This window comes from Pongo abelii, chromosome 8 (assembly GCF_028885655.2).
Source record: "Pongo abelii isolate AG06213 chromosome 8, NHGRI_mPonAbe1-v2.0_pri, whole genome shotgun sequence".
NCBI classification, from domain to species: domain Eukaryota; kingdom Metazoa; phylum Chordata; class Mammalia; order Primates; family Hominidae; genus Pongo; species Pongo abelii.
Genome location: NC_071993.2, coordinates 99,421,363 through 99,435,236, shown reverse-complemented (window position 1 = coordinate 99,435,236; position 13,874 = coordinate 99,421,363). Strand labels below are relative to the sequence as shown.

At 37.2% G+C, this 13,874-nt stretch overlaps 1 protein-coding gene across 1 annotated transcript in view; it reads right to left on the bottom strand.

Annotated features, from left to right (window-relative positions):
* Nucleotides 1–430: 430 nt before the first annotated feature.
* The window catches only part of KIF11 (kinesin family member 11), a 62,936-nt gene continuing 49,492 nt past the window's right edge, over nt 431–13,874 (bottom strand). Inside the window, exons 18-22 of the mRNA XM_002820977.6 lie at nt 9,892–10,171; nt 7,079–7,301; nt 5,512–5,663; nt 4,972–5,088; nt 431–2,176 (exon numbers count right to left, since the gene is read on the bottom strand). Of these exons, the coding sequence (XP_002821023.1) occupies nt 2,045–2,176; nt 4,972–5,088; nt 5,512–5,663; nt 7,079–7,301; nt 9,892–10,171 (904 nt within the window). The 3' untranslated portion in view covers nt 431–2,044. The remainder of the gene's footprint in view (nt 2,177–4,971; nt 5,089–5,511; nt 5,664–7,078; nt 7,302–9,891; nt 10,172–13,874) is intronic.

Sequence of the window (13,874 nt, the reverse complement as noted above, 5' to 3'; positions counted from 1 at the left end):
AATGTTTCTGTGGAGGAAAAGGTCCTTGAAGCTACCTACTTGGCCATTTTTGCTGATGCTACTCTTGGTTACATTCTGAGGGCCCGACATTGTGTATGAAAATTGGTAGAGCTAATTTATGGCTCTGGATGTTAAAAATTCTCTGGAGATTTATTTTTGCTTCTGTGAGGCAGTGAAATTAGTTGCATCAGCATTCTCAGATAACTTTTAAACAGTCATGGAATGAGATGACTTAAAGCTGGAGTTCAGGCTGTGTGAGGACCTATTTCTCACTAGGATAGCCCCTTGGAGTGCAACTAAAAGCCTGCATGTTTACTAGGCTCCTTCTTCTTTGGTGGTACCTGCATAGTTTATTTTGGGAATGTGAATGCAGCTTGCCTAACTCTCTAAACATACCCATTGCCAGATAAGAAATTATGAAGCAAGCAGGTTAATGCAGAAACCACATTTATTAACCATGGATTTACTGAGGGCAGTTTATTAGATATTATCCATAGCTTATGCTGACATCTGATTTTGCAGAGAAATTATAGCCATTATTTTATTAAGATAATTCTACAAGATCAATTTAGTTTCTTGAAGTAGCATATATTCAATTCTTCAATAGGGTTTGGTTTAATTTAGCTATCAAAGTCAAATGTCTCTAAACTTTACACACTAAACTCATCATGGGCAGAAAATTTATTCTTTGTACATATTCCTTCTAAGTGTTTTGGTTCTTCAAGCTGAAACATCTCAACTTCCAGAAATATGGTTGCCAGATCAAAAATACCAGAGTCCTTCTAAGGGTTAAGATTTGAATCGAGAAAAAGATACATACATATACATATTTTATTATATACAAACAAGCAACAACAAAAAGTTTCATCATGTAAACAAAATAATATAAATTATAGACATAATTGGAAGTTTCAAAAAGTCCTCAAATCATTGTGAGCTTCTCCAAAAGACACAGGTCTTGGAGTGTGGGCACAGAGCCATTAGTCAGATGTCTGTGTGGTCTCCCATAATAGCAATGTATACTCTAAAGAAGTGGGCTTTTTGTGACCTCTGTCAGGGTGAATGAGTTAGGCCTCTTAAAGGAATGAAATGCTTTCACATTTGGGGCAACAAGTGAAAAATATTGAAAGGAGGGATACAACTAGGGTTAGATTTATTGTTGACAGTGATTTTAGAAATAACCACTAAAAAGGTGTTAAAAGATTTCTAGATAAAATTCTGGCTACTGAAAATAAGAAAGGATACCTTTTGTAGCTCTACAAATGGTTTGGTGAAAAATAAAAAGGGAAAAAGTGAGCCGAGGAGAAAGCGAAATAGAGAAGTCTAGGGAGGAGGCAAGAAAATACACAAGTCATAGCAAGAAAAAAAACATGAGATGGTCCTTTCTAAGGCCAGGTGTTGGTGATATTTACCTATGTAAGCTCAAGCTGAGAAGAGTACAGTTCTTATATATTTATTACTTAATAATATACAAGAAAAATACTTTTCATTTGTTATAAAAGAACTACTTTATATGAAAACTAGAAATACATATTTACATTGCAAATCCCAAATGAAACCCAATTTAATACAAAGTGAACTATAGGGATGACAGAAAAATGGGTGGATATCAAAATTCAACTAAATTTACAGTACTGCCTTATATCTTTTTTAAATTTTGTTTTTGAGACCGAGTCTTGCTCTGTTGCCCAGGCTGGAGTGTAGTGGTGTAATCTCAGCTCACTGCAACCCCTGCTTCCTGGGTTCAAGTGATTCTCGTGCCTCAGCCTCCCCAGTAGCTGGGATTACAGGAGTGTGCCACCACGCCTGGCTAATTTTTAACAGAGATGAGGTTTTGCCAAGTTGGCCAGGCTGGTCTCAAACTCCTGGGCTCAAGCAGTCCACCCGCCTCAGCCTCCCAAAGTGCTGGGATTACAGGCATGAGCCACCGCGCCCGGCTGATATATATATTCTTTTAAAATCTATACACAAGGCTCAAGTTCTGGGGTTTCAGGTTTTATTTTTAAGTTTTCTTTAAAAATAAAATTGCCAACCCCCAAGTGAATTAAAGGTTGATCTGGGCTCGCAGAGGTAATCTGCTCTTTGTAACCAAGTGCTCTGTAGTTTCTTCCACTTTAGACCTCTCCAGTGTGTTAATGCCTCTGTTTTCTTTGTCTTTTCCATGTGATTTTTTATGCTGTGGATTTAAGGCGGGAAAATTAAGTCAATATAAAGTAACATTTGATACACATTAACTACACTCTATTTTCAAAGTTCTCTGGGTTATAGGCAAAAAAACTTAAGTGTAGAAAACCAGAAAAGGTTCAGCACAAGTTTGAGCCAACAATTTGGCAAGTAGCACCAAATGCCTTCTTTATTTGATCACTAATGGAAGGAGTAGAGTGAAAGAAATATTAATTTTCTGTGTTATTTTCTAAGATATAGTTACAGATTTTACTCCAGGGTAGTGATTCTCATCAGGGAGTGATTCTGCTCCCACAGGGGACGTTTGGCAATGCTTAGAGACTTTTTTGGTGTTACAATCAGGGAGTGCTACTGGCTTTGAGTGAGTATTCACATAGTACACTGTTTTTCTTGTGTATCGACGTAGTACAGTCCATAGGAAAGCCCATCACAACAAAGAATTATCCAGTTTAAAATGCCAATAGCACTGCTGTCAAGAAACCCTGCTCTAAGGAAACAGATTTGCTGTCATGCAGAAAAGCCAATTCTGTTTTAAGCAGAGAAACTGGTACATGGGCCACCTTAAAAACACTTTTGCTTGTTTTTTAAAATTGTATTTTATTTTATTTGTAAAACCTATTTCATATTCCTCATTTGGAAGTTCTATTTCATTGGGATCCTACTTACCCATACAGAACATTAATGGACTGGTGACATTCATTGTACACTCAGTCATCAATGCTGAGACAAATTATAAACCAACTTTTAAAGTTTTAAACCCAGAGAAAAATCCCTACATCACACTGCTACTAGGGAAAAGATCATTTCTGGACTTCAGCTGAAGGTCTAAAACCCCATCCCAAACCCTTTCTGCTACTGTAGGGACTTCCTTACCATAGCTGAATCACTAAGCCTAATTCAAAATGCCACAGATAATAATAATAAAAGAATTTCTGACCAGGGATTAAGTAGTCACCAGGTTCTCTTATCCTTCCCCCTTTCCTAACTTGATAAGATAGAAGGATGAAAACTGAAGGACACATATTTATAGTTCTCTAACAGTAAGGAATAAAGCAAAAGGTGGCAAGAATTTGGGAATAAAATTGCCCAGAGGAAGACAGGGAGGAATTTATGAGAATCTGAGTTGGAACTTTGTTAACTATTGAAAGCAGGGATGGAGAATCTTTAGACCTTAAGGGAAGGAGCTGTAGATCTATTAAAAACAGTTACAGGCCGAGCGCAGTGGCTCACGCTTGTAATCCCAGCATTTTGGGAGGCTGAGGTAGGAGGACTGCTTGAGGACAAGAGTTCAAGACCAATCTGGCCAACATAGCAAGACCCTGTCTCTCTATATATTTAAAAAAAAAAAAAAAAAAAAGGTACAAGCATATGCATCTCAGAAGCAGAACTTCAACTGTAAATGTAGATACCAATGTCCTACGTAAGGAAATTTTTCCTTCACACATTCTGTCTAGGCTTGTACCTTCAAATTAGAGGAAAAGATACCAGCACTTTATAGAGCCTCACTTGGAAGCTGTATTTCATTGGAATCCTCCTACTTACCCATAGAGAACATTAAGGGACTGGTGACATTTATTGTGTACTCAGTCATCAATGCTGAGATGAATCATAAACCAACTATGTTCTCAACAGTGTTAAAAAGTGGGTAGGAGGGGCCGGGCCGGGCCGGTGGCTCACACCTGTAATCCCAGCACTATGGGAGGCCAAGGCAGGAGGATCACCTGAGGTTGGGAGTTCGAGACCAGCCTGACCAACATAGAGAAACCCCCCCTCTACTAAAAAAAAAAATACAAAATTAGCCAAGCATGGTGGCACATGCCTGTAATCCTGGCTACTCGGGAGGCTGAGGCAGCAGAATCACTTGAACCCAGGAGGTGGAGGTTGCGGTGAGCCAAAATCGCGCCATTGCACTCCAGCCTGGGCAACAAGAGCGAAACTCTGTCTCAAGAAAAAAAAAAAGTGGGTAGGGGGCCGGGCACAGTGGCTCACGCCTGTAATCCCAGCACTTTGGGAGGCCAAGGAGGGTGGATAATTTGAGGTCAGGAGTTTGAGACTAGCCTGGCCCACACAGTGAAACCCCGTCTCTACTAAAAATACAAAAAAAATTAGCCAGGTGTGGTGGTGCACACCTGTAATCCTAGCTACCTGGGAGGCTGTCAGGAGAATCACTTGAACTCAGGAGGTGGAGGTTGAGTGAGCCAAGATCATGCCACTCCACTTCAGCCTGGGTGACTCAGTCTCAAAAAAAAAAAAAAAAAAAAAAAAGTGTGTAGGAGGGGTCACAGGATTTAATTACATTGGATTAGAGCAGGCAAGGTGCTCAGGAAACATGAGGCAACAGTTCACAAGAGAAGAGCCTCAGGTAGAAGAAATCACTAATATAACCTAAGAAGCCTCCAGTCTCTCAATCTTTTCAATCACTTTGCCTTCAAAGTCTGATTATGGGCAGAGATAGGTTCCAAGACTTACATGTCAAAGGTAGAAGGAAGAGAAATGACTGCTCTCAGTGTCCGAGTATATAGGAAGCAGAAAAGGAATAAATACAATAGCTAAAGATTATCAGCTAAGGATGTAGATTAAGTCAAATTCTGCCTTCATTTATTCTACAGAAAACCCCTTATCAATATCAGATTTTTGTAAATAATTCAAATCGTAAGTGTTAACAAGCCATCCTAAGGAATAATTGAAAGGTTTTTGTTGTTCTACTCACCACGAATAATACCTTTATACTGAATAGTAAATGAATGACTTACATCAGATATGGAAGGGTTATCTGATATGATATACCTGGAAAAATGGAACCCCACCAATTGATGAACAATCCACACCAGCATCTACAGATGGCTCTTGACTTAGAGGTTCTTCAGTATACTGCCCCAGAACTGCCTCTTCTACATCCACATCCTAAAAGAAGAAACTGGATGAGTGACTAAGTCCAAGGGCTTAAAAGTCATCACAACAGTAACAGCAGTTTTCTTCTTTGAATGTAACACAATGCCCATGGTATAATATAAAAGTTAAACCTCAACAAAATTATTAGAAAGTCTACAAATTAATGAAAATAATTCCTAATATATTTTTATAGAGAGTAGAGGTTCCTATATAACAATGTTACTAAGCACAATATTAAGTATTGGCTATTATTATCTACTAGCATAATTTAAAAACTAGTAAGATTAAAAGAAACAAGCCTAAGGGCTAGGCCTATCATTAATGCAGAGGCAGGGTAAGATTGAGGGGTAAACAGTAAAATTCTTCACATGAAGTCAACCACATCAAGAGTTCATAAAAGAGTTCTATTATAAAATTATGATCCTTTAAATTTACCGGAATTGTCTCTTCTTTGTGGTTTTCTGAACAGTTTAGCATCATTAACAGCTCAGGCTGTTTCCTTTTCAACTGATCAAGGAGATGTTCACGTGGTTCAGTTCTTACCAGTGTTGATGGGTATAAATAATTTTTCCTCTGTGGTGTCATACCTTTAATGGACATTAGAAAAGAGGTAAAAATTAAAGTATGAGATGTAAATATTTAAAAAAAAAAAACTAAAACTTCCTAGTCTTGTCTTCTAAAAATATAAAATATAAAAATATAATTGCCATATATGAGGATCAGTCTTGCTACCTGTCAGACACTGTTTGCAACTAACAATATTTTCTAATTTGACAACAGACTTTACTATTTTCAAGATTCATCCTACTCTCTAAAATATGAAGTTTACCATCTCTAAGGATATATAAAAGATGTGCTATAAGCTCTAAAAGGAGTTATAGTGTTCTGAAAAAAATGGCAGCATTATTGGAATGAGTAGATTTCCCAACATGATTACTTTGATAGGAGTAATCATTTCACTATAAATGTGGTGTGGTGGTTAAATATTAACTAGTTATACATATATATATATATACTATGTTGCCCAGGCTGGTCTTGAACTCCTGGGCTCAAACGATCCTTCTGCCTTGGCCTCCCAAAGTGCTGGGATTATAGGCGTGAGCCACCGCATCAGGACCCCAGTTATATTTCTCTGTAATGAGCTCATGTTCTCATAGTTTACAAAAGTACTTGCCTTTTCACTCAACATTTACATTCCTAACTTCATTGAAAAGTAGACAGTAAATCTTACAGGTCTCTTGGGGAAAAAATAAACCAACATTCTATGTAGCACCATCCCATTTTAACAATTGCTTTTTAAATTAAAAAAAAAAAAAGAGTTTTGTGATATAATTTACATACCATAAAACACTCATTTTATGTGTATAATTCAGTGGATTTTAGTGAGTTTACAGGGTGTGCAACCATCACCACAATCCAATGAAGAACCCAATTATTCATGCTGTGTAAAACAGCTTGTTACATCTCTTCATGAAGACCTCCCTGAATCATTACAGCCTACAGTGATCTTTGCCATATCTGATCTCTCAAAATGTTGATTCCTAAATGCTAATGGTCCACGGTGATCCCTGATCTCTTAAAACAGGGATTCCTAAATGGCAATAGTCTATGACAAAATGAGAGGGACACAGAACAAAATGCACAATGTGGTAAACTTTGCATTAAACTAGATTTAGTCAGTTACATCTCTCCCATATTTGTGGTATTAAAATGTCCTTTTACAAACAGTGCTAGGTTTGTAGTTGTTTTAAAAATATCCCCTATTAACAAAGTCAACTCCCTGAATGTATGTGAAATTTTACTGAATTGTGATACCACCTGTATCATGATACTTGATTAAAACTATTTTAAGGTTCCAGTTTTCCCATTTTGAGTTGATTACAGTGAGATGCTAAATTCCTGTCAGGCAATGGAAGGACCTAATTTTTCTGAACATCTGACACTACATAGAGTTTAATTCGACTTCAAAAAATTTAACAATTCTATTTCTCTTTTAAAGTACCTGTTGGGATATCCAGTTTCAGATCCTGTTCCAGAAAGCAATTAAGCTTAGTCAAACCAATTTTTATGGTTTCATTAAGTTCTAGATTTTGTGCTATCAATTTATCTTCATCAATAGTCATCTGATCAAGAAAAATGTTATGCTGTTTCTCATGAGCTGTCTTATGTCCATTTGATTTCTCAGTGATGTCTGAACTTGAAGCCTCACAACATTGGTTTACAACCTGTAAATGATGCAAATAAGTGTTTATTACTAAAATTAAAGTTGCCAGTGTTTTATTCAATATCATATTTTCCCTTACCTTTTCCATAATTTTTTTTTTTTTTTTTTTTTTTTTTGAGACAAGTCTCACTCTGTTGCCCAGGTTGGAGTGCAGTGGCATGACTAGTGCTCACTACAGCCTTGACCTCCCAGGCTCAAGCCATCCTCCCATCTCAGCCTCCCAGGTAGCTGGGACTATAGGCATGTACCACCATGCCTGGCTAATTTTTGTATTTTTTGAAGAGATGGCGTTTCACCATGTTGCCCAAGGTGGTCTCAAACTCCTGGGCTCAAGCAGTCTGCCCACCTTGGCCTCCAAAGATTACAGGCATGAGCCACCATGCCTGGCCTTCAGTAATAAAAGATTTAAAAACACATAAAAAAGTAGAGAGAACAGTATAATTAACCCCCTTGTATTCATTACCCAGCTTCAACATTCACCAACAAGTGGAGTACAAACATTTACCAACAGGACTGGCCACTTAACTCCTCCACAAACCCAGGATTATTTTGAAACAAATCCTGTATCATTTCATCCATTTACTTCAGCATGTATCTTTAAGAGGTAAGAGCACTTTAAGACCACTATCACATCTAAAAAGGTTAACACTGATTCCTTCCTATCAAATGTCTAGTCCATGTTCAAACTTCACCAATTGTCTCAAATGTGTGTCACAATTGCTTTGTTTGAACCAGAATTCACCACTAGATTTGGTTTATAGGTCTTACGTCGGTGACTATATAATTTATCATCCAAATTGGGACACCTTTTAGAGTGAAAGGGCCCATTCTTAATAATCATTCTAATACAACAATGTCAACAAGGACTGCCTCAGGCAAACTAAGACTTAAGGACCTCTAGTCTTAAGTTTCTTTTGATCTACAGGTTATCTTTTCTCATATTTTTTCCCTTGAAAAAAAAAAAAACTTGTTGCTGAAGATATGAGGTCTTTACCCCATTGAACATCTCAAATTCTGGATTTGGTCAACTGCATTTCTATGCTTTACTTTCTACAAACTGGTTAGACCTAAAGGCTTGATTTAATTCAGGTTTAATTTTTTAGCAAGAATATTTCATAGGTAGTACTGCAAATACAAAATGCTTTGCTGTGTCTCTCATGTTAAGATTTATAAGTGAGTTCAGGTATGGTTAGCCTATTAATTATAAAGTTCCCCAACAGCTTTTGATCAAATGGTTTAAGCCATCATTAACATCCACAGGGGTTATTTTATTAAGAGTTGCATACTGGTGATATATTAATCCTATCATTTCTTCTCCATTTTATTAGCTTAGAGTCTAATGAAACACTTTTCTTCATTACCCTGTTAAACCAAGATATGGTTCTTTTAGGAAAGGCAGATGGATGCTATATTTTTTCTTCTTCTTTACCCATTTCAGGACAACGTGTTGCTTCCCTAGCATGATCCAAAGGAGACCTATGAAATTTTTATGAGTTCGTAAGTTTTAATATATTTGATGTGTTTTAATTCATTATGGCCATTATTCTTTTTGATGCTCAGATTGTACCACCTTTGAAGATGGGGGGGTTGGCTACTAAGACCTTCTGACAACCTCAGAAATCTTTAACAGCTTCCTTACTTTCTGGTATGACAAGATCTCTAGGCTCATATATTGTACATTTCCTATCGCAAATCTGAAATTAGCTATTTGTATACAAACTCTAGTTCCTTTTAGTGAAAACAGCTTATATAGATTAAAATTTTTAATTCTTTATACCCACTTCCTGAGAATGTTAGTAAAATCCTTCTAATGCAAAGAAAGAAAAAACCAAGTTACAAAGGGCTCATGCAAGCGTTAAGTTCAAGCAAATCCATAAACCTATCAAGTATCCTTTGGTTACCAGAACAATAACCTAAATACTTAAAATAATAATGGGTTTGAATGTACTTGGAGAAAAGTAAAAAGCAAAGATAGGCCAGGCGCAGCGGCTCATGCCTGTAATCCCAGCACTTTGGGAGGCTGAGGCGGGTGGATCATGAGGTCAGGAGTTCAACACCAGCCTGGCCAATATAGTGAAACCCCATCTCTACTAAAAATACAAAAAAATTAGCCGGGTGTGGTGGCAGGTGCCTATAATCCCAACTACTCGGGAGGCTGAGGCAGGAGAATTGCTTGAACCTGGGAGGCAGAGATTGCAGTGAGCTGAGATCGTGCCATTGCACTCCAGCCTGGGCAACAGAGTGAGACTCCATCTCAAAAAAAAAAAAAAAAAAAAAAAAAAGCATATATAAGTGGAAGGTATTACATATCAAAAGACAGGGTGCCCTTCTTTGAAGAAACTACTAAGTCAGAAACCAAAGGATAAATACAGGAAAGAAACTGTACAAATGTTAAATTAATTCCAAGATTGAGAAGACATACACCAAAGCACAAAACGAGATCATCTGTAAGCATACCAAATATTATACTTAAAAGTTTAAGTCATTATAGCTTAAAATATCATTTGTTTTGAAATGTATTCTTAGCCAAGAATATTTAATTTTCTGATTATTATTCTCCCCAAATTAAGTTCCAGTTACAAAGTTATTACCTCCAATAAGTTCTGAAGTTCCTGTTCCCTTTCATTTAAGGAAGATACCCACTGTTCAGAAAAATAAACTGTTCTTGTGTTCAGAGACTCACATCTCTGTTCAGTCTCTTGAGATATTTTTTCTAGGTTGCCATTGAGTTTATCAGAGTGTTTCACAGACTCTTCAACCAATTTTGTACCTTCTTGGTTAAAATTTCTGAGTTCCTGTGACAAGCCATCAGAATCAGCACAAAATTTTTGACTGTGAAAAGTCATTTTGTTGACTATATCCTTAGATTTCCTATAGGAAAAGAGAATGACACTGTTGAAATGGGGAATTAAGACTCAAAGGATATATAACTTCCCAAGATCACTCAGCTCTTAAGTGGCAGATCTGAACGTGGGCAGTCTGGCTTCAGGGCCCGTGATCTTAATAAATCTTCTGCATTGAGAATGGATGCCTTGGCCACTGTCTTTTCACAGCATTGCCATTAAATGACCTTTGAAAGGATCATCTTTGCTCATGAAACCTTTCACAGCCCTCCTCCAGTTATGATGCTTTCAAAATCTGTCTGCTTGTTTTATTCCTCTTACTAGGCAATGTTACTTCAGGGTATCTACTACAGCCTCTTGTCTAGTCCCTAAATTGGATAATCAGTCATTTATTCTGTTATTAAGCAGTTTCCTTTGCCTAGTATATAAAACAAATCATGAACATTACAAATGTTATGTTTAAATTAGCTATAAAGCTTTCTAATAATTAAAAGAAAATTATATTGGGGTGTGACAAATTATACATATAGAACAATATAACATAAACTTGATATAATATTAATGTTGGTTAGACATACATTTAAAATTCATTGATAATTTCCCTCTCGGTAAGTTGCCCTATAATAGCATTCCAAGTTATCTTACAGGACAAGATTTAAACCTCATGGAATGAAGTGACTCTCTATTACCACTAGATGGTACACCACATGGGTAAACCAAGTGAGTCAGCAAAGATGTTGAAAACCAAACCTACACATGAAAGTCACATGATTGAAAAAAGGGCAAGGCACAGTGGCTCACACCTGTAATCCCAGCACTTTGGGAGGCCGAGGCAGGCAGATCACCTGAGGTCAGGAGTTAGAGACCAGTCTGGCCAATATGGTGAAGCCCTGTCTCTATTAAAAATACAATAAATTAGCCGGGCGTGATGGTGGGTGCCTGTAATCTCAGCTACTTGGGAGAGAGTGAGGCAGGAGAATTGGCTGACCCTGGGAGGCGGAGGTTGCAGTGAGTTGAGATTGTGTCATTGTACTCCAGCCTGGGCGACAGAGCAAGACTCTGTCTCAAAAAAAAACAAAAAACAAAAAACAAAACAAAATCTCACAACTTAATGGGAAGATGAGATTGAGTTAAAAGTACTATAAGCCATGACAATAAATGCCAAACGCAGTTGGTTCAGTGTGTACATAAACATCACCTAGATTCCTGAGTGATGAATACAAAGTCCCTCGACCATACTGGGAAACTGGTGTAGACAGTAAATGTCAGGAAAGCAGGAAAAATGATTTGCATGGGCCTTAAGAAAGTATATCGTACTTCCCTTCCTACTGCAATCCTACTCTAGTATTTCCTCCACAGCTATGGAATGGCCTAGAAATCCATCAGTCTAGATACTAGGAATAAAAAGTAGGACATACTTTTTTGATTCAGCATATAGGAAGAGTTCACAATGGAACATGCTGTACTTAACAGGATCAAAAACAGGGTTGAAAAACAAATGACAGAAGTTAGGTAGGGATATATAAATGATAGCTAGAGTTCCACAGCAGCACTGCTCAACAGAAGTATAATAGAAGCCACATATGCAATTAAAAATTTTCGGCCAGGCGCAGTGGCTCACACCTGTAATCCCAGCACTTTGGGAGGCTGAGGCGGGCAATCACAAGGTCAGGAGTTTGAGACTAGCCTGGCCAACATGGTGAAACCCCCGTCTCTACTAAAAATACAAAAATTAGCCAGGCGTGGTGGTGGGTGCCTGTAATCCCAGCTACTTGGGAGGCTGAGGCAGGAGAATTGCTTGAAACTGGGAGGCACAGGTTGTAGTGAGCCAAGATTGCACCACTGCCCTCCAGCCTGGGCAACAGACCAAGACTCCCTCTCAAAAAAAAAAAAAATCTAGTAGATACATTAAAAAATAAAATAGATAAAGCAATTCAAGTAACAATGTATTAGGTGTTTATTGCACATATAAACACCTAAGTAAAATATATGAAAATAATGACAAATGGGAAAGAGGAAACAGGAATATACTATTATAATGTCCTCTCACTACACATGAAACAGCAAATTATTTGATAATGGATTCAAATTATCTTAAAATGTATACTTTAAATCCTAGAAATACTACTAAAAAGGGAAAATTTAAAAAGTATAAATAAGTCAATGGAAGAGATAAAAACATAAAAAGTGCTCAACTTAAATGAGGAAAGGCAGCTGGGTGCAGTGGCTCACACCTGTAATCCCAGCACTTTGGGAGGCCAGGGCAGGTAAATCACTTGAGGTCAGGAGTTCGAAACCAGCCTGGCCAACATGGTGAAACCCCATCTCTAGTAAAAATACAAAAATTAGCTGGGCATGGTGGTGTGTGCCTGTAGCCCCAGCTACTCAGGAGGCTGAGGCAGGAGAATCACTTGAACCCGGGAGGCAGAGGTTGCAGTGAGCCAAGATTGCACCACTGTACTCCAGCCTGGGCCACGGAGCAAGACTCTGTCTCAAATAAATAAATAAAAATAAAACATCATAGATTATAAATCTGATGAAAAAGCAAGACCCAACTATATGCTGTCTATAAGAAACCCACTTTAAATATAAAGACTTAGACCAAAAGTAAAGAGATGGAGAAGGGTACATCATACAAATAGCAATCAAAGGAAAGCTGGAGAACCTGTATTCATTTCAGACAAAACAGACTTCAGAACAAGAAAGATTATCAGAAATAAAAGTGGATATTACATAATGATAAAGAGGTCAATTCTCCAAGGAGATATAATAATCCTAAATGTATATGCACCCAACAACAGAGTTTCAGATACACGAGGCAAAAACTGATAGAACTAATTAAAAAAAATAAATAAATCTACAATTAGAGATTTCAATACTCCTCTCTAAGTCATTGATAGAACAAATAGGCAGAAACTCAGTAAGGCCGTGGATGACCTGAATAGCACTATCAATCAACTTGATCAAAGTGACACATACAGAACACTTCATCCAACAAAAGCAGAATACAAATTTTTCTCATGTGGGTAGCACACAAACAAAGCATTATCAGAATAACACTGCAAGGGCTCTAAAAACTAAATTGTCAGTGGAACCACAGCCCATAAAAGTGAGCCTGGATCTGTATGCTAAGCCTAAACAGGGTAAATGCCAGCTAAAAAATACTTAAATAGGATCTTGAATCTCCTAACATAATACCCAAAATCTTCAAGGTACAATAGGAAATCACTTATCATATATCAAGAACCACAAAAATCACAAGTTGAATGAGAAAAGACAATCAATAGATGCCAACAACAAGAAAACTCAGATGTTGGAATTGTCTGGCAAGGATTTTAAAGCAACCATCAAAAAATGCTCCAAATAGAAATTGAAATACTCCCGAAAAAAAAAAAAATCCTAGCTAAGAAACAAGGTATAAAAAAAGCAAATGAAAATTATAAAACTAAAAAAAGCAATAACTGAAATAAAACACCTCATTAAATTGTTTTAACAGTAGGTTAGAGATGACAGAAGGAGACTCAGTGAATATGAAGACAGATCAATAAAATTTCCCCAATGTGAACAATAAAGAGAATATATTTATCTATAAGAAATATATTCTACATATCTCCTGAGGGACCAAAATAAAAGATCTAACATTTGTGTCATCAAAGTCATAGGGGCAGATGAAAAAGAGTATAGGGCTGAAAAGTATTCAAAGAATTAATAGATGAAAATTTCCCAAGTTT